The following is a 25394-nucleotide window of genomic DNA, read 5'->3' on the forward strand; positions in this document are numbered from 1 at the left end:
TTCAGGCAATTGAAAGGTTGTGGTCTCATTTTTTTGTGACCTAATGTGTACAATATTGTTCAATGAAATGACAGTCAACAGATACAAAGGGTTATGATTCTGACTCATATTTACTCAAAGAGATGCAGAATTTCTCATGCAGCAAAATCTAATCTATAATATTTCTCTTAAATGGATATTTGAAGCAATACCTATGCAATATGTTGTGACCTTCAAAAGGATTACAGATAGCATTCTCGAGCCATACGCCTCTGTTTTGGTCCCCCGGTCTCTCCCTTCATCTTTTCTTGAAACCCCACTGACTCTTACTGGATATAGGTCCAGGCATGTGAGCATTTCTCTGATACCTCACCCCAAAGGCAGTCATTGATGTGTGAGCAGACTATTTCGCTATATGGGCCCTCGTGCCAACTCTTATCCTGCCTTCATTTGGGTCACTTTTACACCTTTAGAAGCCACTGATCTATTTGGTGATACTTTGCTTATTTTAACAGGAGGGAATTAAATTGCTAATTACTTTAGGTTTTTGTTTGGTGGCTGAGTTCATTCTATAAGCTCTTGTTAGGCCTGCCAGCAATAACCTGGCCAATCACGACCTGCTGGCAATAATGTTTTTTTGCCTCTTGAGTGGCTTAATGGCCACTTCACTAATAAAGTAAGGATCAAGGATATTAGTCTAGCTCCAGAAAGCGGAAAGCTGTGGAAAAATTGACCGAGCAGTAAATTTGGACAGCTCAATTTCCTGACATGCCATTTTTCGATTTTGAAAGAATGATTTATGGATATATGGCGATAGAACCAAAATATTTCCTGTTGTGCAGACAATCAACTTCCATTGAATTTAGAAACAGAGAGTCACCTATAATTCAAGCTTTGAAGTGTTGTGCATGATCTGCATGTGCAGGTTGCATTGAAAGTCATATTTAAAATGATTTATTAGTTAATTCTGGCCGTCCTTGCACTTGTCTTAACTTAAAGACCCAAACTTTGAAGCATTTGATTTCACACGTGGGTATCTACACTCCCAGACAAAATTCTCCCACCAAGAGAAACAGTGAATATAACAATTGCAGCAACATTCATACTGAAAGGATACTCTGCCAGGGTAAATTAGCAGCTTCACTAAATTAACTCCAGCTCATCAGGAAACTTAATTGCTTACTACTTTTAAAATTCATTTACAGGATGTGGGCGCCACTGGCTAGGCCAGCATTTATTGCCCATCCCAAATTGCCCTTGAGAAAATGGTGGTGAGCTGCCTTCTTAAACCGCTACAGTCCCTGTGGTGTAGGTACACCCACAGTGCTGTTAGGGAGGGAGTTTCAAGATTTTAACCCAGCGACAGTAAAGGAATGGTGATATATTTCCAAGTCAGGGTGGTAAGTGGCTTGGATGGGAACTTCCAGGTAGTGGTGTTCCCATCTATCTACTGCCCTTGTCCTTCTAGATGGTAGCAGTCGTGAGTTTGGAAGATGCTTCCTAAGAAGCCTTGGTGAGTTTCTGCAGTGCATCTTGTAGCTGGTACACACTGCTACCACTGTTTGTTGGTGGTGGAGGGAGTGAATGTTTGTGGATATGGTGCCAATCAAGCGTGCTGCTTTGTTCTGGATGGTGTCAAGCTCCTTGAGTGTCATTAGAGTTGCATTCATCCAGGCAAGTGGAGAGTATTCCATCACACTCCTGAATTGTGCCTTGAGATGGTGGACAGGCTTTGGGAAGTCAGGTGGTGAGTTGTTCACCGCAGGATTCTGAGCCTCTGATCTGCTCTTGCAGCCACTACCTGGTTATTTTAAGCTCCCCAATAGACAACAAACACCTTGTTTTCTGAAAGCTCATTAATGAGATCTAAAAAGGGCTAGAAATAAAAAATAACTCCCCAATTACACATTTTTAGGTAAAAAACAGTTAATATTAAAACAGTAATGTTAAAAAATGTCAGCTTAGTAACTTTTTATGCCAATGACAATAAACAATTTCAGGAAATGTCTGCTCCCTCCAAGGTCAAGAATCCCTAAAATATGATCAGGAACAGGACCCCTAGCTGAGTTATTTTCTCTTCCATAGTTCCAGGAATATTATGACCAATTGTAGGACCCGGACTCTTCTAGAGCAAAGATCAGCTAAGTTAACAGAGAGCAGAATCAAATCTAGGATCTTCTGTGTTTGTGTGGTTTAATAGTAAAAGTGTTACCTTCACCCATGAGTCCATTTAAGGGATTTTTATCCTTTTGTTATTTATGATGTTTAGAAGACATTAGCTGAAAAGAAAGACTCAAACCTTCTGAATATTTTTTCTCACAATAAAGCAGAGAGCTTGGAGGAAGCTCATGTGAAGCATAAACACCAGCATGGATCTGTTGGGCTGAATGGCCTGTTCCTGTGTTGTAAATACTTTGTAATTGCTTTATATAAAAATTATTAAGAAATAATTGTAGGGGAAACATTTTATCAACATCTACTAACAGATATATTAAAAGCCTAATAGTACCCTGCACCTGTCTAAGAACAGTAAAAGGGACTGCTTAGTCCATGGACATTCTAAAAGATTTTGTAGCACCATTAAGCTGTTGTGCCAACCAAGTGCTGACAAACAATGATGATTTGATTGCCATTTCTAGATATATGACTCTTTAATAGTTTATAAATAACTATGTTGAGTATTTAACACAGAATATTAAAACAAGTACTTTAAAACATAATATGATTTAAGAATAAGTGGCAAGTAAATTGATTGCAGACATTAATTTTTATAGTGAAGTATTAGAAAGTGGTTGCACTTGTCAACACATTGCATTGTATATTAAACATAGAATTCCAATATTTCAAAAATCACCACTAAATATTCTGTTTATATATATTTTACTTCTGCACAATATAAGATAAAATATTCAGATGTATAACATTTCTGATTAATCCCTGTTGAGGAATAATGATGCTAGAATATCAGTTGGTTTAAAATCCTCATCAGATTATGTGATTGGGTGCCTACCTCTCTCCCCCAAAATGAATTTTGGCATCTTGAATTTTCTTTAGTGCAAACCAAAGACTGAAATCTATTATATGGATTTTGAGGGGAGAAACTACATTGGATTCCAATATTATTAAACAATAATGTCTTATTGAATGATTTTATACTGTAAATTTAATCATAGTTTTTGCTGGCACTGAAGGATGCCATGTGGCCCATCAAAGCTAATAGCCCCCAATGTTGTCTTATCATCATGCATTGTTAAGACAGAAGTAAAATTCTGGTTTTATTACATGGGTTTTTATTGGTGTTTTGAGGATCACCTTCTACAAGTTTGTACATTAATAATTACGCCCAATTATTCAAACACTATTTTTTCTTTGCATTATATGGATCATGTGCTATGATTCTACTCAATTTTCTGTGAAAATCGTAATTCAGTGTATTTGCAGATGCAACAAAAAACAATTCCATTTAAATATTGAAATCTGACTGGGTGAGTTCTAGTGAAACTGTACTTGTGATGTTCACTACTACTATGACAGTGCGTCAGTGTTATAAAGTGTTTGTGCTGAAACTATTTTTCGTAACAGTGTAGGAATGCTCCTGTGGGCTTGAAAAGTTAATGGTTTCTTCTTTTCTTTGATGTGAAGGAAGGAAACGTGTACTGTGGCTTGAGGACATGCCCAAAGCTGACCTGTCCATTCCCAATAACTGTTCCTGACTCTTGTTGCCAAGTTTGCAGAGGTAATTTCTAGAACTTCACATGTTTCTACTTATATATGCATATACATAAATTTTATATAAGCATTTTGTCCATTTTGTACTCATTACGGAATGCAACATTTGTCCAACATTTGACACCTTGAGTCAGTGTCAAGCAATTTCAGATCAGGTATGACATGTACCACATGTTGAGTAACATTCCCTCTACTTTGCCAGAACAGTGCTCAAAGTAAATCCTCAGACAATCTAAATCCTCAGATAAGCAACTCCAATTGTGCCTGTAAGCTCTCTGATTGAGATCGCTAATTTAGTCTAAATTAGTAACAAATCATAGTGATTTTGTGTTGTAGATTCATGTCCACCAGGAACTGAGCTAAGATTAACCTTACCTCATCTCATGTCTCCCTCCGGCCGGAATTTAAAGGGCCATCATTATCAAAAAGCATTTGAAAGTAAAGAAAATACTTTGATGAACAGAAAATGCAATGGGACTAATCAAAACAATGTACCCGAACATAAGAATCTTTGGAACTCTCTTTCCCACAGAGCAGTGGAGGCAGGGTTAATGACTATTTTTAAGGCAGAGGTAGATAGATTCTTGACTAACAAGGGGTAGGCGGAATGTGGAATTGAGGCCACAATTAGATCAGACATGATCTTATTGAATGGTGGAGCAGACTTGAGGGGCCGGATGGCTTACTCCCACTCCTAATTTGTATGTTTGCATAAAAAATCAGAGCAGGAGTAAGCCATTTGGCCCCCTGAGTCAGCTCTGCCAATCAATAAGATCAGGGCTGATCTGATTGTAGCCTAACTCCACTTTCCTGCCTGCCCACCATAACGCTTGACTTTCTTGTCAATCAAAAATTTGTCTAACTCAACCTTGAATACATTCAATGACCTAGTCTCACTGGGGAAGAGCATTCCAAACACAAATGACCCCCTGAGAGAAGGAATTCCTCCTTTTCTCCGTCTTAAATGGGAAACCCTTTTTTTTTTGAAACTATGCCTCCTAGTTCTAGATTCCCCTACAAAGGGAAACATTCTCTCAGCTTCTACCCTGTCAATGTAATCACTTCTGCATGCCACTCTTAAAATGAAGAGAAAAGACTGACTCATCTCCATCCTCAAAATGATTTGTCGCTCTTTCACAAAAAGACTAGATTTGTAGAAAATAAAGCAATATGTTTATTGACTAAATATGCAAACTCTGGGAGGTGGGAATTTACAATGTACATTATAATTGATCTCATAAATTACCGATGTCGAAAGTACTGATGAGTTTTCAGTCTGTTGGCACTTATTGCTTCTCCTTGTTGAATGCCTCCTAATGAGGCAGAGTATTTCCCAAAGAAATATGTTAACTGGTGATTTACTCAAAGAGGCCAGTATGTTTCCTACCTCTGAAGATATGTACATTGTTGACAGGAGAAGGAGACTCCTCATGGGACACATCTGAAGCAGAGATATTCCGCCCAGCATCCAACAGGGAAGCGGTACGTATATACTGTACACAGTTCCTCAGATTAAATTGGAGATGATGTTTCAAAACAATTAGCAGTCAAACTAACAAGCACCATTTCACACAAAACAGTAAAAAAATACATACAAGCCATACATACAAATATTCTTCTTTTTAAGTATGCCACACCTTCCAAGTCATTGATCTTAAGAATCAAGTGAAGTAAGCAGGTTACACAGATTCTCTTTGCATGGAGTCAGTGTGTTGTGACCAATTTGCTATTGGCACACTTGTCTAGTTTCGATGTCTCAAAGAGACATAAAGATTTTCAGCACAGATGGAGACCATTTGGTATAAGGTGGTTTGATTGTTGTTTAATCCACAAGATATTTTTCATCAAATATTGATAATGTGTTCATTAATCATTCAAAATGATTAAACTGGTAGGTTCTTGTGTATACACTAGCAGCAATCATGGAAACTGGTCATTCAAACCAGTTCTCAGGGTTTCAATGACAGGCTTTAGGTTTGAAGATTTCATCAGAATCATTGCATGGCCTTGTTCCACCCTCTTTCAGTAATCTCTTCATACTGTTTGTACTCTCCACTCCTCTGAGACTTTGTACCAACTCCCTTCACTCTGGGAAACTCTGAAGACCATGTTGCAGGTCAGGAAAAAATGTCAAGTCTTTTGATGCTAAAAACACTTTTTGTCAATAAACTTAGCTACATGTGGGTAGCTGGAACGTAAATTTTAGAATTAATTTAAACTAACTGACAAAGAATGCAACTTTGGATCCTCCAATTGGCAGGTGCTAAAATTACCCTCAGTGCCCATAGGGCAGGGAAAGGAAAAAAAATCATTCCAGGTGCCTGATCATCATCCACTGATTCTTGGCGGAAAGTGTGCATGGATATGGTGAGCATATAAGTGGTCAAACTGACTCCTGGTACTATTGTCTAGAAACGGTTTTTGGCAATGTACCAATGTGCCATCTGTGAAACCTATCTCAGACTAATCGGTAATTTCAAAAAAGGAGGGATAAAAGACAAAATTGTCTAAAAAGGCATTTGGGTTATGATAGCTGTCATTCACTGCTAGAACAATGCAGATGTTCTACTGGTACTTACAGCAATCATGGTGGACTAACCTCTGTTATTACAATCCTTGTAGACACCGCTAACTTTTAAAAGGATATATGAATTCCCAGTGACTGACTGAAAGGATCACACGACAGAATTTAAAGTTTTAGGGCTATTTATTATAACAAACAAACTAAAAAGAACATTGACCAAACACTATTTTTGTAGACAACTTTAGCTCTGAACTTAGAAAAGTCACCCATTTAAACTTTTAAAATGACCAGAAATCAGAGTCAATGGTTATACTTTACTCTGCCTCTTAAGTGGACATTTCATTCCCCAGGAACCAGTCCAAGACTTGCTCAGCTCCCAATGGCTTGCTTCCTTTTTCCTTTTCCAGTCAGGTAACTTATAATCCCTGACCTTCACGGCGATGGTTGCCCTGGAAATTCCTCCCTCTAGCCAAAGCTAGGCAAATCCTCCAGCCTTATTTAAATACTCTCAAATTTGGCCTCTTCAATCCAAGCGCAAGCTCCCACCTGCATTCTGCATGGTGAATGCCTCTAATTCTCTGCTCTCTCTCTCTCGCTCTTGCTCTCTCTCTCTCCCCCCGCACCCCTCTACTCTCTCTCAGATTCTTGAAAACTGATCTGTCTGTGAGGTTCAGAGATATCTTAAGAAACCTATAAGCTGATACTACAATGGCTTCTGATGGATTCTTGCTCTATCAAAGCCCATCTCCATGGCAATGTTAATGACATGGGCCTTGTATCCAGGTAGAAATGCTAATTAGCTACCCTCTGACCCCCAACTCCATTCTAACTTGGAATTAGATAGACAGTTTAAAGTATAACCACTTACAAACCTAACATTCCTAACACCTCCCTGTGAGACCTGGAGACAGTCTACCCACTGTTAGCACAGCTTGTTTACAATGTGAATGTCTAGCATCTTTTTCCCAGTAAGACAGCCTGGGTCCCCGCTTTAACATTTAACAAACAAGCCAACCCAAAGTTTGTTGTTGGGCAGGGTTCAGAACAGATCACATGACCTCCTTCATTCCTCCATTTTACCCCAAATAAAAGAGACAGTCCAAAACATAATAGTTATACCAATTTTATATTTGTAATAATATACCTGTTCCTTGCATTGTTACTGTTCTCCAAAGTTTAGATTGCTACTCCCTATTTGAATTATAAAAATACAAATATTAATCCGCATTGTTACAACTGTGGAAAATATAAGTAATATCTCACCATCATGCTACATGAAAAAATGTTTTAATAGATTGCCCATTGCACGGTCTACTCATTGATAGCCCACAAGATGAAATCCTGTGTTATGCAATAACTTACATTTCTACAGCACTCCTCAGATAAAGTCACCTCAAAGCATTTATAGTGAGGAGGAATGAAATAGACACTGAGCATGTGGAGGAAAAGAGGAGGAGCTGTGTGGTTGAGGCAACATGGCTGAAGTTTTTCCAAGGACTTTTGAAAGCAAGACAGGATTTTAGGGAAGGAATTCCAAAGGCTAGAGCATAATGGTTAAAAGAGCAGCCACCAGCGGCAGAGTGAAGGGAATGGGCACAAAGTGTCAGAGTACTGGAAGGTACAAACAGCCTGAGGAGATTATTGAAATTGGGTGGGACAAGGCTATGAAAGTGAAAATAAGGATAAAATATTCAATTAGCGGTGGGACAGGTAATCAGTGGAAAGGACAAGGGTGACAGTGGAACATGTGGGACTTTGTGCTGGTGAGGATTCTGCATAAGTTGTAACTTATGGTGGGTAGAGGTTGGTTAGAACAGTGTTTAAGGGTTAAACCACAATGCGATAAAGAATGGAATAGGAATTGCTGGCAGTGGAGGGGGAGTGGCACAGGCAGGTAAGTTGCAAAGGTGAAAGAAAGTAGTTTTAGCAATAGATGAGGTGTAAGTTTAATTGAAAGCAGTATGCCATGGTTCCATATTTCCAGATTCAACCTGAGGTGGTAGCTGGGGAGGTTAATGGACTTAAAGCTAGAGGGCTAGAGGCATACGTTTTCCAAAGAAAATTGGTTTGATTTTCTCACTAGGCTAGAGGACATTTTGACTTATCTTAAACACAGTTAATAAGTATAGCAGCAGCCTTGGGGTTGATGCAGAAAGCGGAGAGGTAAAGGTGGTGTTAGTGTAAATATGAAAGCTGACCTAATGCTTACAAATGATATCATTGAAGAATGGCACATAATAATCTTGAAGAAGAGGAACCAAAGGTGATGAGATGAGGCACACCATGTAGGCATAGGAAATGGAATGATTAAGGAACGTTGGCAGATATGAGTGGAATCAAGAGGATACAGGGCTAAGAATAGATGTTGGAGGAGGAGAGAATTGCTGAAAGTCTCCAGGGCAGAAGATAAACCGTGGAGGTGAGGAGGCACAGAGAGGTACTCACAAAAATTGCTTAAGAGAGAAAGTGTATGGGTGAGACAGGACAAGGAGAAGGGAGGCCAGGCGAAATAAGGTCAATAATGTTTGAGAGGTAGACTGAAGATGATTGTAAGTTTGAATGAGTGTGAGAGCTGTGAGAGTAAGACCAGGGTGTAAATTAAATGCAGTGAGTGAACATGTTAAGAGTGACTGAAAGATTAACAGATTGTAACATACAATGAAAGTGAATTAAATAGAAACAGAAAATTATGGAAATACTAGACAGGTCAGGCAGCATCTGTGGGGAGAAACAGAGTTTTCACTGCAGCAAGTTAGCAAGAGGGCTATAAGGGGGTAAGCAGTGGGGCATGAGCTGACCCTGGGGCATGGAGGTGGCATGGGAAGCGGGTGGGGGAGTGACGGGGTGTGAGGAGTGAGGGCTAAAGGCCCTAAAAATTGACAACAAGGGGCGAAGTCCTAGAGGATAAGACGGGCCTTTAAAAGACAACCCTCCTCAGCCGCCCGTGTCTGCCTCTGATCTGCGTCCAGGGGCGGGCGATGGGTCTGACTCGATCCCACCATTTGGGGGAGCTTCTCCTGATGAGGATGCGGCAAGCCGGGAAATTTCTCGACTCGCTCTATCGGCCTCGCAAGCGAAAATCCGGGCCTATGTTTCAGGTCGATGACCTTTCATCAGAACCCGACCTGAAATGTTAACTCTGTTGCTCCCCACAGTTGCTGCCTGACTGCTGAGTATTTCCAACAATGTTTTTATTTCAGATTTCCCAACATCTGCTGTATTTTGCTTTTGTATTAGTGAAAGTGAGTTGCAGCCCTCTTGTGCTTTCTCTCATTTACTTAACTTAAAACATGACTATCTGCATATTTTGTCATGTGAAAAATTAGGTTACTTTTTTTTCAACAATTATTATAAGAGAAATCTCCAAGTGATGAAAAACAGCTAACATTTTAAATTTAATAGCACAAATCATATTTGAGTAGCTGGGTAATTTCACCTTGATTTTCAGTTTCAAACAGAATCAAGCATTTGACTCAAAAGTGCAATAGTTGAAACTAATAAACAACAAAGAGAAGAAAAATGGAGACAGAAAGCGTCTGAACTTATTCAAGCTGAAGTCAGACAGAGTTGCTAGTGCACCAAATTTAGAAATAATGTCGGAGCTGCTTAAACAGAAAGTGTTCAAGCACAGGTCAGGATTTTATTAAATCAAACATACTTTTGGCAGAATACTGTACGAACAAAAAAAAGTCAAATCTTTCATAAGCAACACTATACACACACAAACTTTCTGGTATTACACCCCAGCACAAGTCACTCACAAAGCAGAGTTTTAAATTTATGTTTACAAAATGAACAAATGCTATTGAAAATAATTTAAACACTTGAAACTCCAGTTTTCTGGCACATTCTCAGTTTCGCACTGAGCAGTTGAAAGCTAAAAAGGGAAATCTCCAGTGAATGCACAATATTTTTTTTTCGTGTGAACAAACTTAGATAGTCACCAAGAAATCAGGTAGGGAATTTAGAAGGAACTTTTTTATCCAGAGGGTGGTGAGAATGTGGAGCTCGCTGCCACAGGGAGTGGTTGAGATGAATTGCGCCGATGTATTTAAGGGAAAGCTAGATAAACACATGGGCCTGAGTTTCACATTTTGCCTGCGCACCAAGTCGGCGGAGTGGAATCCGCTCACAGCCGTGGTCGCGTTGCAAACGCAATTTCACAGCTGGATGGCGAATTAAGGTCCGCCTAGCGTGAAATGCGTCTTCTCAATGGTTGGGAAGGGCCGGGCGCTGTGTCCAATGGTTAAAACTGGCAGAGGCAGCTCCATGAAGGCTGCCAGGGGAGAATCTCTGGAGTCTGGCCAGGAAACCATTTCATTCAAACGATGACCTCACCAGCAGCTGGAGATGTCAGGCAGGAGGGCCAGCCAGGTGGGCATTCGCGGACGAGTGCCTTGCGGTCCTTGTGGAGGTTGTTGTCAGGTGGGACATTCTAGGTCTCAGGGATGGCAGGAGGAGGCCACTGCACCTGACCAAAAAAATGCCCGGGAGGAAGTGGCATATGAGGTCAGTGGCCATGATGTTGTACAACGCACATGGGTGCAGTGCTGCAAAGGTTCAACGATCTGCTGCGCTCGGCAAGGGTGAGTACCGAGTTGGCATGGATCAGTGTGGAGAATTGTCAAGGGCTGGCCGTTCCCCCCTCCGTGGAGCTCAGGGGGTAAGAGTCTGAGTGCAAACTGTCACTGACACCGACGCCGCACAAGGGGGTGAGCCTTGGCTGTTTGGCCTGAGTGCCTTGCGGGTCAAGGGCCACGACACGGATGTTCTCTGCAAGGTGTCCCAGAGTGGGGGGTTTGTCAGGCTGCAATGGCGTTGCAGGTAGAAAGTGGACAAATCAACGCTCCTCTGTCATTTCAGGAGGAGAAGCCATAAGACCAATGAAAGAACTAAGGCAGGCGGAGACCCCAAACCTCCTCATTTTGATGAGGTACAAGATGGATGCCTTGGAGCTGGCACTCCCCTCGATCAGCTGGTCGTGGAGAGGCAGGGCTCTCTGACGAAGGCACTCATACCTGTGCAGTGCACAGAGGCGAGAGTGTCAGATTGTGCAAACATTCTTGTGTAGTCTCATCATTAATGGGAGCCTCAAACCTTGAGGGCCAATGCAGTGCTCATGCTCCGCATGGACTCCTCCACAACAGAGACCATGGCACGCATACCCTCATGGATCTCCCGTCAAATCCTCCCATACATCCTGCTGGACATCCAGCATCCACGTTCATTGATCATTGAAAGACAACAGTACCATGCTGGCAGATCTCCATTGTCTCACCAGGGTGCCCGGCATGCACAGTGACAATGTGATGACTTTAACTAATGACATGTCATTGTTCTCCCCTAGAATCGCCAGCTTGTCCACAAACGCAGGACTCCGGCGAGCCACCCTTGATGCCAGAGAACCCACTGGACTTTAGATGCACTTGCGTCACACCCGCTCTCTGAACCAGGCACCAACGCAGATACCAGCGCCCCAGCGGGCATTAGATCATCGGCTAGAATTTTGGTGCAGAGTGGTGAGGGTACTTCACACTCACTTGAGGTGCAGGTGGAGGGAGAGAGTGCCCAGGGGCTGGCAGTTGAAGGGCTGCTGGAGACCAGGACGATGCTGATTCGAAGGGAGATGATGAGCCTCTGGAGTCATTAGGTGGCATATGCTGGATCTGACTTCAATGTCCATCACCAAAAGTGGCTGTGTAGCACCACCACTGACCGAGCTGGCTGAGTACTAACTGACATAGCTGCTAGACTGGATCTGCAGCAGGTGGTGAGGGAACCAACAAGAGGGAAAAACATACTTGACCTCATCCTTCCCAACCTGCCTGTCGCAGATGCATCAGTCCATGACAGTATCAGTAGGAGTGACCACCGCACAGTCATTGTGGAGACGAAGTCACGCCTCCATCGTGTTGTGTGGCACTACCACCGTGCTAAATGGGATAGATTTCCTAGCATCACAGATGCCAGTCTTCAGCCAATTTGATTCACTCCACATGATATCAAGAAATGGTTGGAGGCACTGGATACTGCAAAGGCTATAGGCCCTGACAATATTCCAGCAATAGTATTGAAGACTTGTGAACCAGAACTTGCCGCACCCCTAGCCAAGCTGTTCTAGTACGGATACAACACCGAGTTATGTGGAAAATTGCCCAGGTGTGTCCTGTACACAAAAAGCAGGACAAATCCAACCCGGCCAATTACTGCCCCATCAGTCTACTCTCCATCTTCAGTAAAGTAATGGAAGGGGTCATCAACAGTGCTATCAAGTGGCACTTGCTTAGCAATATCCTGTTCACTGACACTCAGTTTGGGTTCCATCAGGGCTACTCAGCTCCTGACCTCATCACAGTCTTGGTTCAGACATGGACAAAAGAGCTGAACTCCCAAGGCAAGGTGAGAGTGACTGCCCTTGAGATCAAGGTCGCATTTGACCGAGTGTGGCATCAAGGAGCCTTAGCAAAACTGGAGTCAATGGGAATCAGGGGGGAAAATGTCCACTGGTTGGAGTCATACCCAGCACAAAGGAAGATGGTTGTGGTTGTTGGAGGTCAGTCATCTCATTTCCAGTATATCACTGCAGGAGTTCCTCAGGATAGTGTCCTCGGCTCAACCATCTTCAACTGCTTCATCAATGACCTTCCTTCCATCATGAGGTCAGAAGTGGGGATGTTTGCTGATGATTGTGCGATGTTTAGCACCATTCACGGCTCCTCAGATACTGAAGCAGTACATGTTCAAATGCAGCAAGACCTGGGCAATATCCAGGCTTGGGCTGACAAGTGGCAAGTAACATTCATGCCACACAAGTGCCAGGCAATGACCATGTCCAACAAGAGAGGATCCAACCATCTCCCCTTGATGTTCAATGGCATTACCATCACTGAATCCCCATTATCAACATTCTGGGGGTTACCATTGACCAGAAACTGAACTGGACTAGCCATATAAAACTGTGGCTGCAAGAGCAGGTCAGAGGCTAGGAATTGTGCGACGAGTAACCCACCCCCTGACTCCCCAAAGCCTGTCCACCATCTACAAGGCACAAATCAGGAGTGTGATGGAATATTTCCCACTTGCCTGGATGAGTACAGCTCCCACAACACTGAAGAAGCTTGACATCATCCAGGACAAAGCAGCCCACTTGATTGGCACCACATCCACATTCAGTCCCTCCACCATCAACGCACATTGCCAGCAGTGTGTACCTTCTACAAGATGCACTGCAGGAATTCACCAAGGCTCCTTCGACAGCATCTTCCAAACCCACGACCACAAAGCAGCAGATAGATGGGAACACCACCACCTGGAAGTTCCCCTCCAAGTCACTCACCATCCTGGCTTGGAAATATATCGCCGTTCCTTCTCTGTCGCTGGATCAAAATCCTGGAACTCCATTCCTAACAGCACTGTGGGTGTACTTACACCACATGGACTGCCGTGGTTCAAGAAGGCAGCTCACCACCATCTTCTCAAGGGAAATTAGGGATGGATAATAAGTGCTGGCCCAGCCAGCGAAGCCTGCATCCCAGGAATGAATAAAATGAAAGAGTCATGGGAACTGCCAGAGTACATTGCAGAGACTTGCAGAATTTGAGGCATGTGGTCACAAACTATCTGGATGTTCATCAAGTGGAATCCCTTCCTGTTGACGAAGGCACCCAGCTGTCCCGCTGGCACCTTGATGGCCACATGTGTGCAGTCGATTGCATCCTGGATGCTGGGGAACCCAGCAATCGCTGCAAACCCTCTGGGTCTCTCAGCCTGGCTGGCCTCATCTGTACGGAAATCAATAATTACCCGTCTGAACAGAACATCAGTCACCAGCTTGATGCAACTGTGGACAGCTGATTGGGAGACTCCACAAGGATCCCCCACTCACCCCTGGAAAGAGCTGGAGGCATAGTAGTTGAGGGCCGCTGTGAGCTTCAGAGCCACTGGCATGTGGTGTCCACCCACACCGTTTGAGTTGATCTCAGACCCAATCATCTGACAAATGGAGATCACAGTCTCCCTGGAGAGGCAGAGCCTCCTTCAGCATTGCACCTCAGACATATTAAGGTGGCTGCATTGCTGCCTGTAAATGTTGGTCGCAGGATAGTGGCGTCTTTTGTGGTCCCTTCCACCTTGGGCTACCTGCTAGCCCTGCGCCCCTTGTGCCTCTCCTCCCATAGGTTGCTCCCCTGGAAGCTGCATTGGGACACCTGATCTCCTCTCCCTTTAGCCACTCCCTCCTTCCTCAGAGTGAGAGCACAATCCCCGTTACCAGGGTAAGGGAAGACTGTCTGGTGCCTGGAAGGGTCCATATGGTCAAAATCCTCTGGGGGCCTTGGAGACATGATTGAATCCTGGAGAAGCAGGAGAGTGCGAGAGGAGGACTCTGGGACAGGCAGTCAGCAGCACCTAGAGGAGAGTGCGAGAGGAGGGCTCTGGGACAGGCAGTCAGCAGCACCTAGAGGAGAGTGCGAGAGGAGGACTCTGGGACAAGCAGTCAGCAGCACCTAGAGGAGAGAGCGAGAGGAGGATTCTGGGACAGGCAGTCAGCAGCTCCTAGAGGAGTCAGGAGTTGAAAAGCAGTGCGAGAGGAGCCGGGAGTTGAAAAGGAGCACGAGAGGAGTCACAAGTTGAAGAGAAGCACGAGAGGAGTCAGGAGTTGAAGAGAAGCGCGAGAGGAGTCAGGAGTTGAAGAGGAGCTTGGAGAGCAGGGGTGACTGAGAGAGTTCAGTGAGGAGGGAACAAGGTGATACTTTGAGTACTGTGAGTACGGCTGGGTAAGCATTTACTACTTTTATTGCTATAGTTTCTAAGGTCTTATTTTATGGTTCATCGTTTGTAGGGGCTATATTCTGTAACAACGAAGAGCAGGGAAGAAGGGCTCGAGAGTAATTGATATTAAGTATCTTCCAAAAGGTTTAATTTAATTTAAAGGGGTAAGTCATGGCAAGCGAACTCAAAGCCGTGGTGTGCTTCTCCTGCTCTATGTGGGAAGCTGGGCACATTTCCAGTACCCGGGACCAGCATGTGTGCGGGAAGTGTCTCCAGCTGCAGCTCCTGGAAGCCCAGGTTTTGGAGCTGGAGCGGCGGCTGGGGACACTGTGGAGCATCCATGAGGCAGAGAGTATTGTGGATAGCATGTATAGAGAGGTGGTCACACTGCAGGCTAAGAGTCCACAGGCAGGAAGGAAATGGGTGACCACCAGGCAAAGCAAGAGGACTAGGCAGGCAGTACAGGAATCTCCTGTGGCTATTCCCCTCCAAAACAGATATACCGCTTTGGATACTGTTGGGGGGAATGGCCTTTCAGGAGAAAGCAGCAACAGCCAAATTCGTTGCACCATAGTTGGCTCTGCTGCACAGGGGAGGAGTAAAAAGTCTGAGAATGCAATAGTTATAGGGGATTCAATTGTAAGGGGAATAGATAGGCATTTCTGTGGCCGCAAACAAGACTCCAGGATGGTATGTTGCCTCCCTAGTGCTTGAGTCAAGAATGTCTCAGAGCGGCTAGAGGACATTCTGAAGGGGGTAGGTGAACAGCCAGTGGTCGTGGTACACATTGGTACAAATGACATAGGTAAAAAGAGGGATGAGGTCCTAAAAGCAGAATATAGGGAGTTAGGAAGTAAGTTGAAAAGTAGGGCCTCAAAGCTAGTGATCTCAAGATTACTACCAGTGCCATGTGCCAGTCAGAGTAGAAATAGCAGGATATATCGGATGAATACGTGGCTGAAGTGGTGGTGTGAAGGGGAGGGTTTCAGATTCCTCGTACATTGGGACCGGTTCTGGAGGAAGTGGGACCAGTACAAACTGGGCGGGTTACACCTGTGCAAGACCAGGGCTGATGTCCTAGGGGGAATATTTGCTAGAGTGGTTGGGGAGGGCTTAAACTAAAATGGCAGGGGGATGGGAACCTATGCAAGGAGTCAGAGGAAGGGGAATCAAAGACAAGAACAAAAGACAGAAAGCGGAATAAGATAAGTGATAGAGAAATCAAGGGCAAGAATCAAACAGGGCCTCAGTGAAAAATAGTGGAAACGGGACAAGTAATGTTAAAAAGACAAGCCTTAAGGCTTTGTGCCTTAACGCGAGGAGCATTCGCAATAAAGTGGATGAATTAACCGCGGAAATAGATGTAAACAGGTATGATATAGTCGGGATTACAGGGACATGGCTGCAGGGTGACCAGGGATGGGAATTGAACATCCAGGGGTATTCAGTATTTAGGAAGGACAGACAAAAAGGAAAAGGCGGTGGAGTTGCATTGCGGGTTAAAGAGCAAATTAATGCAATAGTGAGGAAAGATATTAGCTCTGACGATGTGGAATCTGTATGGGTAGAGCTGAGAAACACTAAGGGGCAAAAAACGTTAGTAGGGGTTGTATATAGACCCCCAAACTGTAGTCGTGATGTTGGGAATGGCATTAAACAGGAAATTAGAGACGCATGTAATAAAGGAACATCTGTAATTTTGGGTGACTTTAATATGCATATAGATTGGGCAAATCAAATTACTAACAATACCATAGAGGAGGCATTCCTGGAGTGTATACGGGATGCTTTTCTGGACCAATACATTGAGGAACCAACGAGAGAACAGGCCATCCTCGACTGGGTATTGTGTAATGAGAACAGAATAATTGGCAATCTAGTTGTGCGAGGCCCCTTGGGGATGAGCGAACATAATATGATAGAATTCTTCATCAAGATGGAGAGTGACGTAGTTGATTCTGAGACTAGGGTCCTGAATCTTAATAAAGGAAACCAAGATGGTATGAGACGCGAGTTAGCTATGATGGATTGGGAAACGTTACTTCAAGGGATGACAGTGGATAAGCAATGGCAAACATTCAAAGAGCACATGGGTGAACTGCAACAATTGTTTATTCCTGTCTGGCGCAAAAGTAAAACAGAAAATGTGGCCAAACCATGGCTTACAAGGGTAATTAGAGATAGTATTAGATGCAAGGAAGAGGCATACAAATTGGCCAGAAAAAACAACAGACCTGAGGATTGGGAGCAGTTTAGAATTCAGCAAAGGAGGACCAAGGGATTGATTAAGAAGGGGAAAATAGAGTACAAGAGTAAGCTTGCAGGGAACATAAAAACTGACTGTAAAAGCTTCTATAGGTATGTGAAGATAAAAAGATTGGTGAAGGCAAATGTAGGTCCCTTACAGTCAGAAACAGGGGAATTTATAATGTGGAACAAAGAAATTGCTGACCAACTAAATAAATACTTTGGTTCTGTCTTCACAAAGGAGGACACTAATAACATACCAGAAATGTTGGGGAACACAGGGTTTAGTGGGAGGGAGGAACTGAAAGAAATCAGTATTAGTAGGGAAATGGTGCTGGGGAAATTGATGGGATTGAAGGCCGATAAATCCCCGGGGCCTGATAATCTACATCCCAGAGTACTTAAGGAAGTGGCCCTAGAAATAGTGGATGCATTGTTGGTCATCTTCCGAGATTCTATAGACTCTGGAACAGTTCCTACAGATTGGATGGTAGCTAATGTAACCCCACTATTTAAAAAGGGAGGCAAAGAGAAAACAGGGAATTATAGACCAGTCAGCCTGACGTCGGTAGTTGGGAAAATTCTAGAGTCCACTATAAAAGATTTAATAGCTGAGCACGTGGAAAACAGTGGCAGAATCGGACAGAGTCAGCATGGATTTATGAAAGGGAAATCATCCTTGACAAATCTATTGGAATTTTTCGAGGATGTAACTAGTAGAGTTGATGAGGGGGAGCCAGTGGATGTGGTTTATTTGGACTTTCAGAAGGCGTTCAACAAAGTCCCACATAAGAGATTGGCGTGTAAAATTAAAGGACATGGGATTGGAGGTAGTGTATTGAGATGGATAGAAAACTGGTTGGCAGACAGGAAACAAAGAGTGGGAATAAACGGGTCTTTTTACGAATGGCAGGCAGTGACTAGTGGGGTACCGCAGGGATCGGTGCTGGGACCCCAGTTATTCACAATATATATTAATGATTTAGATGGGGGAATTAAATGTAATATCTCCAAATTTGCAAATGACACAAAGCTGGCTGAGAGGGGGAGCTGTGAGGAGGATGCAGAGATGTTTCAGTGTGATTTGGACAAGCTGAGTGAGTGCGCAAATGCATGGCAGATGCAGTATAATGTGGATAAATGTGAGGTTATCCATTTTGGTAGCAAAAACAGGAAGACAGATTATTATCTGAATCAAATGGCTATAAATTGAGAGAGGGGAATGTGCAACAAGACCTGGGTGTCTTTGTTATCCAGTTGCTGAAGGTAAGCATGCAGGTGCAGCAGGCGTTAAAGAAGGCAAATGGTATGTTGGCCTTCATAGCCAGAGGATTCGAGTACAGGAACAGGTCTTGCAGGGCCTTGGTGAGACCACACCTGGAATATTGTGCGCAGTTTTGGTCTCCTTATCTGAGGAAGGATGTAGTTGCTATAGAGGGAGTGCAGTGAAGGTTCACCCGACTGATTCCTGGGATGGCGGGACTGACATATGAGGAGAGATTGAGTAGGTTAGGATTATATTCGCTGGAGTTCAGAAGAATAAGGAGGGATCTCATAGAAACCTATAAAATTCTAACAGGACTAGACAGGGTAGATGCTGGAATGATGCTCCTGATGGTGGGTGAGTCCAGAACCAGGGGTCACAGTCTGAGGATATGGGGTAGACCATTTAGGACTGAGGTGAGGAGAAATTTCTTCACCCAGAGAGTGGTGAGCCTGTGGAATTCGTTACCACAGAAAGTAGTTGAGACCAAAACATTGTATGCTTTCAAGAAGGAGTTAGATATAGCTCTTAGGGCAAAAGGGATCAAAGGATATGGGGAGAAAGCAGGACCAGGCTATTGAGTTGGATGATCAGCCATGATCATAATGAATGGCAGAACAGTCTCGAAGGGCCGAATGGCCTACTCCTGCTCCTAGTTTCTATGTTTCTATGGATCCTGGAATGAAGCCTTGAAATGCTAAGAATGAAGCTCAGAACGGAGATGAAGCTGTCACGTTCAAATAAACAATCAGCAGCAAACTATCTCCTAAACCCCTCGCTACTCACAATAGCAATGCTGCTGACCCTTTTTATCCCGCCCTTGGATGAGTTTTTGTTAAAAGTGGGCTTCTCTTCTGCCCGTTTTGCCTGTATGATGAGCGCAAAATCACACAGGCAATGTAAAATTGGAATCAATTGCTTTTTTTAATGACCTTAAGTGGCCCTTTAATTGTTGGCAGGCGCGGCTCCGACACCCACATGCGCCCGCTGACGTGAAGATTTCTCGCATGCGGGATGACGTCGGGATGCCCTCCCAACATCCTCTTGTGCTATTTCATGCCCATTCAGATTAGGCACATGCCCACCCGTGAGATAAAATTCTGGCCGTGAGGAAGAAGGGAATAGAGAGTTACGCGAAGCATTTGCTACAATCTTCAACCGGAACTGCCGAGTGGATGATCCATCTCGGCCTCCTCCGGAGGTCCCCAGCATCACGGATGCCAGTCTTCAGGCGATTCGATTCACTCCATGCAATATCAAGAAACAACTGAAGGCACTGGATAATGCAAAGACTGTGGGACCTGACAATATTCCAGCAATAGTACTGAAGACTTATGCTCCAGAACTTGCCGTGCCCCTAGCCAAGCTGTTCCAGTATAGCTACAAAACTGGCATCTACCCGGCTATGTAAAAAATTGCTCAGGTGTGTCCTGTACACCAAAAGCAGGACAAATCCAACCCGGCTAATTACCGCCCCATCAGTTTACTCTCCATCTTCAGTAAAGTAGTGGAAGGGGTCATCAACGGTGCTATCATGCGACACTTGCTTAGCAATAACCTGTTCACTGACACTCAGTTTGGGTTCCACCAGGGCTACTCAGCTCCTGACCTCATTACAGCCTTGGTTCAAACATGGACAAAAGAGCTGAACTCCTAAGGTGAGGTGAAAGTGACTGCCCTTGACATCAAAGCGGCATTTGATCGAATGTGGCATCAAGAAGCCCGAGCAAAACTGGAGTCAATGGGAATCGGGAAAAAGGGAAGGTTCACCTTCCAAATCCATGACCACTACTTTCTAGAAGGGCAAGGGCAGCAGATAGATGGGAACACCACCAACTGGTGTTCCCCTCCAAGTCATTCACCATCCTGACTTGGAAATATATCGCTGTTCCTTGACTGTCGCTGGGTCAACATCCTGGAACTCTCTAACAGCACTGTGGGTGTACCTACACCACATGGACTGCAGCAGTTCAAGAAGGCAGCTTGGCTCCTTCTCGAGGGCAATTAGGGATGGGCAATAAATGCTGGCCCAGCCAGCAAAGCCCACATCCCGTGAATGAATAAAAAGAAAGGTGAAGGGACAACACTCGATGCTGACCTCAAATAAAGGTTCCCAAAAAGATTTAGCCAAGTCTAGAGCGTTGATTTCCTCTTTTCTGATGTCACTTTGAATCTGGCACCATCTATAGGGGATCTGTGGTGCCCAGCAACAGTGAGATCAACATGCAGGCTGATCAGCAAATCAGACTGAAGAATTCTCAGAGTGAAAACCAGGCACTAAAAGGCAGAGGTTATGATTCACTTTTTAATGATTTCACAGAAAGCACAATAAAGATTGTGACTTACACATGGAATTATGATAAAAGCTGAAATATCATAAGTAATGTTTAAAAATACTTAGTAGTTTGAAAAATCATATTATTTTTCAATGTTCCTCTGAGGAAATGAGACTCCACACTTCTAAAATCACTTTTTCAAGACTAGAGACATTGGTCAGCAATAATTATGACCTAGTATGCCATTAAAAACTTGTTCATCAATGCATAATATTTCCAGTAATTTTACAGCAAGAATAGTGTGAGAAAAGTTCACATGAAATCACTAATTCCCCCATTGGCTTCATCTGCGAAGACTACAATAGTGCAGCCTGTGTAGGAGCAGGGTATTACTGACTGCAATCTCTGGATTTCTGGCCGTGTGTGGAAGCCTGAAGTTTCTGTCAGTCTCACAGAGTAATGATGGCATGTATTGGCAGTCTTGCTGTCATTACACTTGCAAATTCCAGGCCATTATATTAACAAGGCCCAATTTTGTCATCCAAAAATGGTCCTAAAGGAGTTTCTATGCTAATATATTTGACTTTGATTTACACTATTACCTTATGTAGTTGCAAACCAATTAAAAAAGTTTTGTTAAACTTTCTCATGGAGGAAGTACCCTTCCAACTCAAAACTATTGACATCCATTTCTGCTGCATCATTCACTGTAGTTCATTCATGGCACTGAGCTTGGTCTTTTATTTCAAAGGGTGATTTTTACGAGCCAATTGTCTTGTCAATGTTATTGCCTATGCTGGTGCTCGTGGCACTATAAACCTGCAATTTTTACATTGTTGCCACATGACTTCAAAGCCATATACAAGCAAAATCTGAAGATAAGTAGAAGCTAGAAAGCAGGTGGCACATCAGATCTGAAACAGTAACAGGTGCCAGATAACACATACCCAGTCAATGGCCATCGCAAATCCATTGATAAAATGCATTGTTCTGAGGGAATACTGGAAAATTGAAAGCTTATTAACAAAAGCTGAAAGAAAAAGTCACTTCTCACTTGCAGCAAGGCCTAATGCCTAAATTCAGGACACTTTATTTGTTGTTATGGTGCAACATGCACATTTGAATGAATGGCATTCTAACTTTGTTCAAATAGAGACATTCGTACCAGCGGACTCAGTATGAATCTCGGGGAGGCTTCGGGAGCACCATTGCCAATTTACCTAGAATGCCCAGCTCAAGGACTCATCGTGGCTTGCTAACTGACCCCCAGCAGGGATCTGGTACCATTGTGCAAATAGTAATCGACAAGCACAGGCATGGCAGAGGTAATGAAATTTTGCAAGTTAAGTGATAAGCTCACTTTCAATCAATTACTTTTGGATTACTGATATTCCTTATACAATATGCACTACAGGAACTCACCAAGCCTCCTTAGACAGCACCTTCCAAACCCATGACCACTACCATCTAGAAGGACATGGGAACACCACCATCTGGAAGTTCCCCTCCAAGCCACTCACCATCCTGACCTGGAAGTATATCATCATTCCTTCACTGTGGCTGGGTCAAAATCCTAGAACTCTCCCTCTAACAGTACTGTGGGTGTACCTACACCACATGGACTGCAGCAGTTCAAGAAGGCAGCTCACCACCATCTTCTCAAGGGCAATTTGGGATGAGCAATAAATGCTGGCCTAGCCAGGAACGCCCACATCCTATGAATGAATAAAAAAAGTCAAATGTTCATAAAGAAGGGTGGGAAACAACTGGCAGGCCCAGTGCTCATCCTATCGATTATATGTTTCAATCCCGTGCACCTAACTATTAGTAATGAAAAATCTTGAGGAGGAAGAAAAGGGAAAAAATAACAGTGGCTGATTTCAGAAAAAAAGTGCAATAGTAAGCTCCTCCCTTACTCTGTAAGATAATTAGCAAGTTCCAAGAGTCTGTTATGGATATCTAACTTCCTTGAGCATTAACCTTGTTATGGGACAGTGGTACGCAACATGCCTGTCACTGGCCTGTTTAAAGGCAACTTTCTGAGAGAGGAGATACTTTCTGGCATCTAATTTGATTTTGACTATATATTTTATACAAATAGAATCCCGCTTCATTATTTATTTTGAATATTGCATATAAATCAACTATATTCAGTCTCTTCATAATTTTAAAAACCTTAATCATATCCATCGAGCCTATGTTTCTCCAAAGCAAACAAGCCTAACTTTCTAGGCCTATTTCTTTTTAACTGTCAACCCACTTCAAGCACTCTGAGACTTGCAAAAGGCCAGAATTGGGAGGCTTGATCCATTTTTAGGTTTAGGTTGAATTTTCATTGTTACAGTGAGCTATGGGTGCCAAACAGGCACTCTGCTGCAGATCACTAGCTTTTGGAACATAAAGCTGAATTTTATGGGGCACTATAACCTCTGTACCCTTGATCGAAAAGTCAGTCGTTCGCCCACCCACCTAAAACCTGACAGCCCTGCAATGCTATTATGCTGGGAGCAGCCTTAATTGTTTCAGAGTGGGACTTCTGCCCCCATCTGAGAGGAAATCCCACCCTAGAGAGCTGCTAACCAATCTGATTGGCCAGCAGCTCTGTAGTCCCAGCAGCACCAGCTCCGAGCGGTGGCCACTGCTGTGACTACAGGCACTTCCTGTGGAAGATGGAGCTTGGACCAAAAGGTAAGTCTGGGATTTTAGACAGGCCTGGCCGGCAGACCCCAGCAAAGGAAGGAATCGGGTGGGGGTCTGGGTTTGAGAAGCCACTGGGGGAGGATTAAAGGGGGTGTACAAATTTGTGGGGAGTGCCTCCAATAGGCACAGGAGAGCCCCTAAAGGAGATACCTCCCTTCCTGCCTGACAGCAGCCCACACAGTAAAAGTTGCCAGACTACCCATCTTGCCTCCACCTTCCACTGGCGCACGTAAAATAGCGGCAGAGGCAGAATGAGTCTCTTATGTGACCATTAGTTTGCTAATAAGGCCTCAGTAGACCTAAGGCTGGGCAGGCTGCCTGATGCTTTCCCCACCCACCATACAATGGGAGACAGGTCAGGGGTGGGGAGGAAGGCAGTGAGAAGGCCATCCACTTTACTTTATGAGCACCGCCCCCCCAATCCCCCCCAACCCTGCATTCAAATGCACTGGAGGCCATAAAAATCCAGCTCATGGGAATATAGAAAGGGGAGTAGGCTGTTTAGCCCTCTAAATTCTTCTGCCATTTAATGAGATTATGATCAATCTATGAACTAACTCCATGTACCCACCTTTGTTCCATATCCCTTATACCATTAGATAACAAAAATCTATCAATCTCAGTTTCAAATTTAACAATTGATCTGGCATCAATTGCCATTTGCAGTAGAGAGTTCCAAGCCTCTACCATCCTTTATCAGTAAAGTGTTTCCTAATTTCACTCCTGAAAGGCCTGGCTCTAATTTTTAGTCTATACCTCCTAATCTTAGACCCCTGAGCAACAGGGGCTCTAGCTACCCTATCAATTCTCCCTAATATCTTGAAAACCTTGATTAAATCCCTTAGCCTTCTAAATTCCTGGAAATACAACCTTAGTTTGTGCAATCCCTCCTCGTAATTAACCCTTGGAGTCCAGTTATCATTCTGGTAAAATTTACCACTAATGCAGGTAATTGAGCCCATGTCTCACACTCTGTTCCATTATACTTCATGCTCCAAACAATTATTTATCTGCTACTATAATCTCATGGCCCCAACTGAAGTTACACGTTAGACAGTTTAGAGGAATTTGGACACTGATAGGATGTTGCAGTCCAATTCTTTGATCTTACTCCCATGAAGTGTGCTCTTAGCACACGATTGTGGAATCATCTCTATGGGGCAAATTTTGTTTTTTTTTTCCACAAATAAAATCTTAATTATCCTTGTCATCAGCTGTTAATGTATTCATTTTGAGAACAGCTCCCAACATATATGTTTAAATGAATGAAATTATGGCTGATTTATCAGCTATCAATTCATTCATTTGGGAGCAAGAATATTTTATTTATTCTATTCATATTTTTTAAAAAAACTAATGGTTGTCATTGGTTCTCTCTATGTGTCAATCCTTTCTACCTGTTAATAATGATGGTCATATAATTTTCAAATCCATTCATTGGAATAGGTTCACTGAGTCAGGAGTTAGGTCAGCTACCACCTGGGCTCAGGTTATGTCAGAACTATATTGGATGTTGAGTAGGGTTCAGACTGCCAACTACTAATGGATTGGCAGCCACGTTACTCTAATATGCCACTGCTTCTGTCATCTTAACACAATGTCCTTCATTTGCAAAGCTAATTCAGAGATTATTTTAAAAGCAAAAAACTGCGAATGCTGGAAATCCAAAACAAAAATAAAAATACCTGGAAAAGCTCAGCAGGTCTGACAGCATCTGCAGAGAGGAACATCCACAGATGCTGTCAGACCTGCTGAGTTTTTCCAGGTATTTTTATTTTTATTTTTGTTTCAGAGATTATTTTCATTTGTTTATGGTTTATGTGCATCTCTGGCAAGTCCAGCATTAATTCTCCATCCTAGTTGCCCTTGAGAAAGTGGTGGTGAGCTGCTTTCTTGAACCACTGCA

General features: G+C 43.4%; 1 protein-coding gene across 3 annotated transcripts in view; it reads left to right on the top strand.

The window, feature by feature from the left end:
• The window catches only part of chrdl2 (chordin-like 2), a 62567-nt gene that overhangs the window by 18575 nt on the left and 18598 nt on the right, over positions 1-25394 (top strand). For all 3 annotated transcript variants that reach the window (XM_078547517.1, XM_078547516.1, XM_078547515.1), the window contains 3 exons: positions 3622-3715; positions 5123-5190; positions 21942-22113. In XM_078547517.1, the coding sequence (XP_078403643.1) occupies positions 3622-3715; positions 5123-5190; positions 21942-22113 (334 nt within the window). The remainder of the gene's footprint in view (positions 1-3621; positions 3716-5122; positions 5191-21941; positions 22114-25394) is intronic.

Source organism: Cetorhinus maximus, chromosome 8 (genome assembly GCF_964194155.1).
Source record: "Cetorhinus maximus chromosome 8, sCetMax3.hap1.1, whole genome shotgun sequence".
Lineage (NCBI taxonomy): Eukaryota > Metazoa > Chordata > Chondrichthyes > Lamniformes > Cetorhinidae > Cetorhinus > Cetorhinus maximus.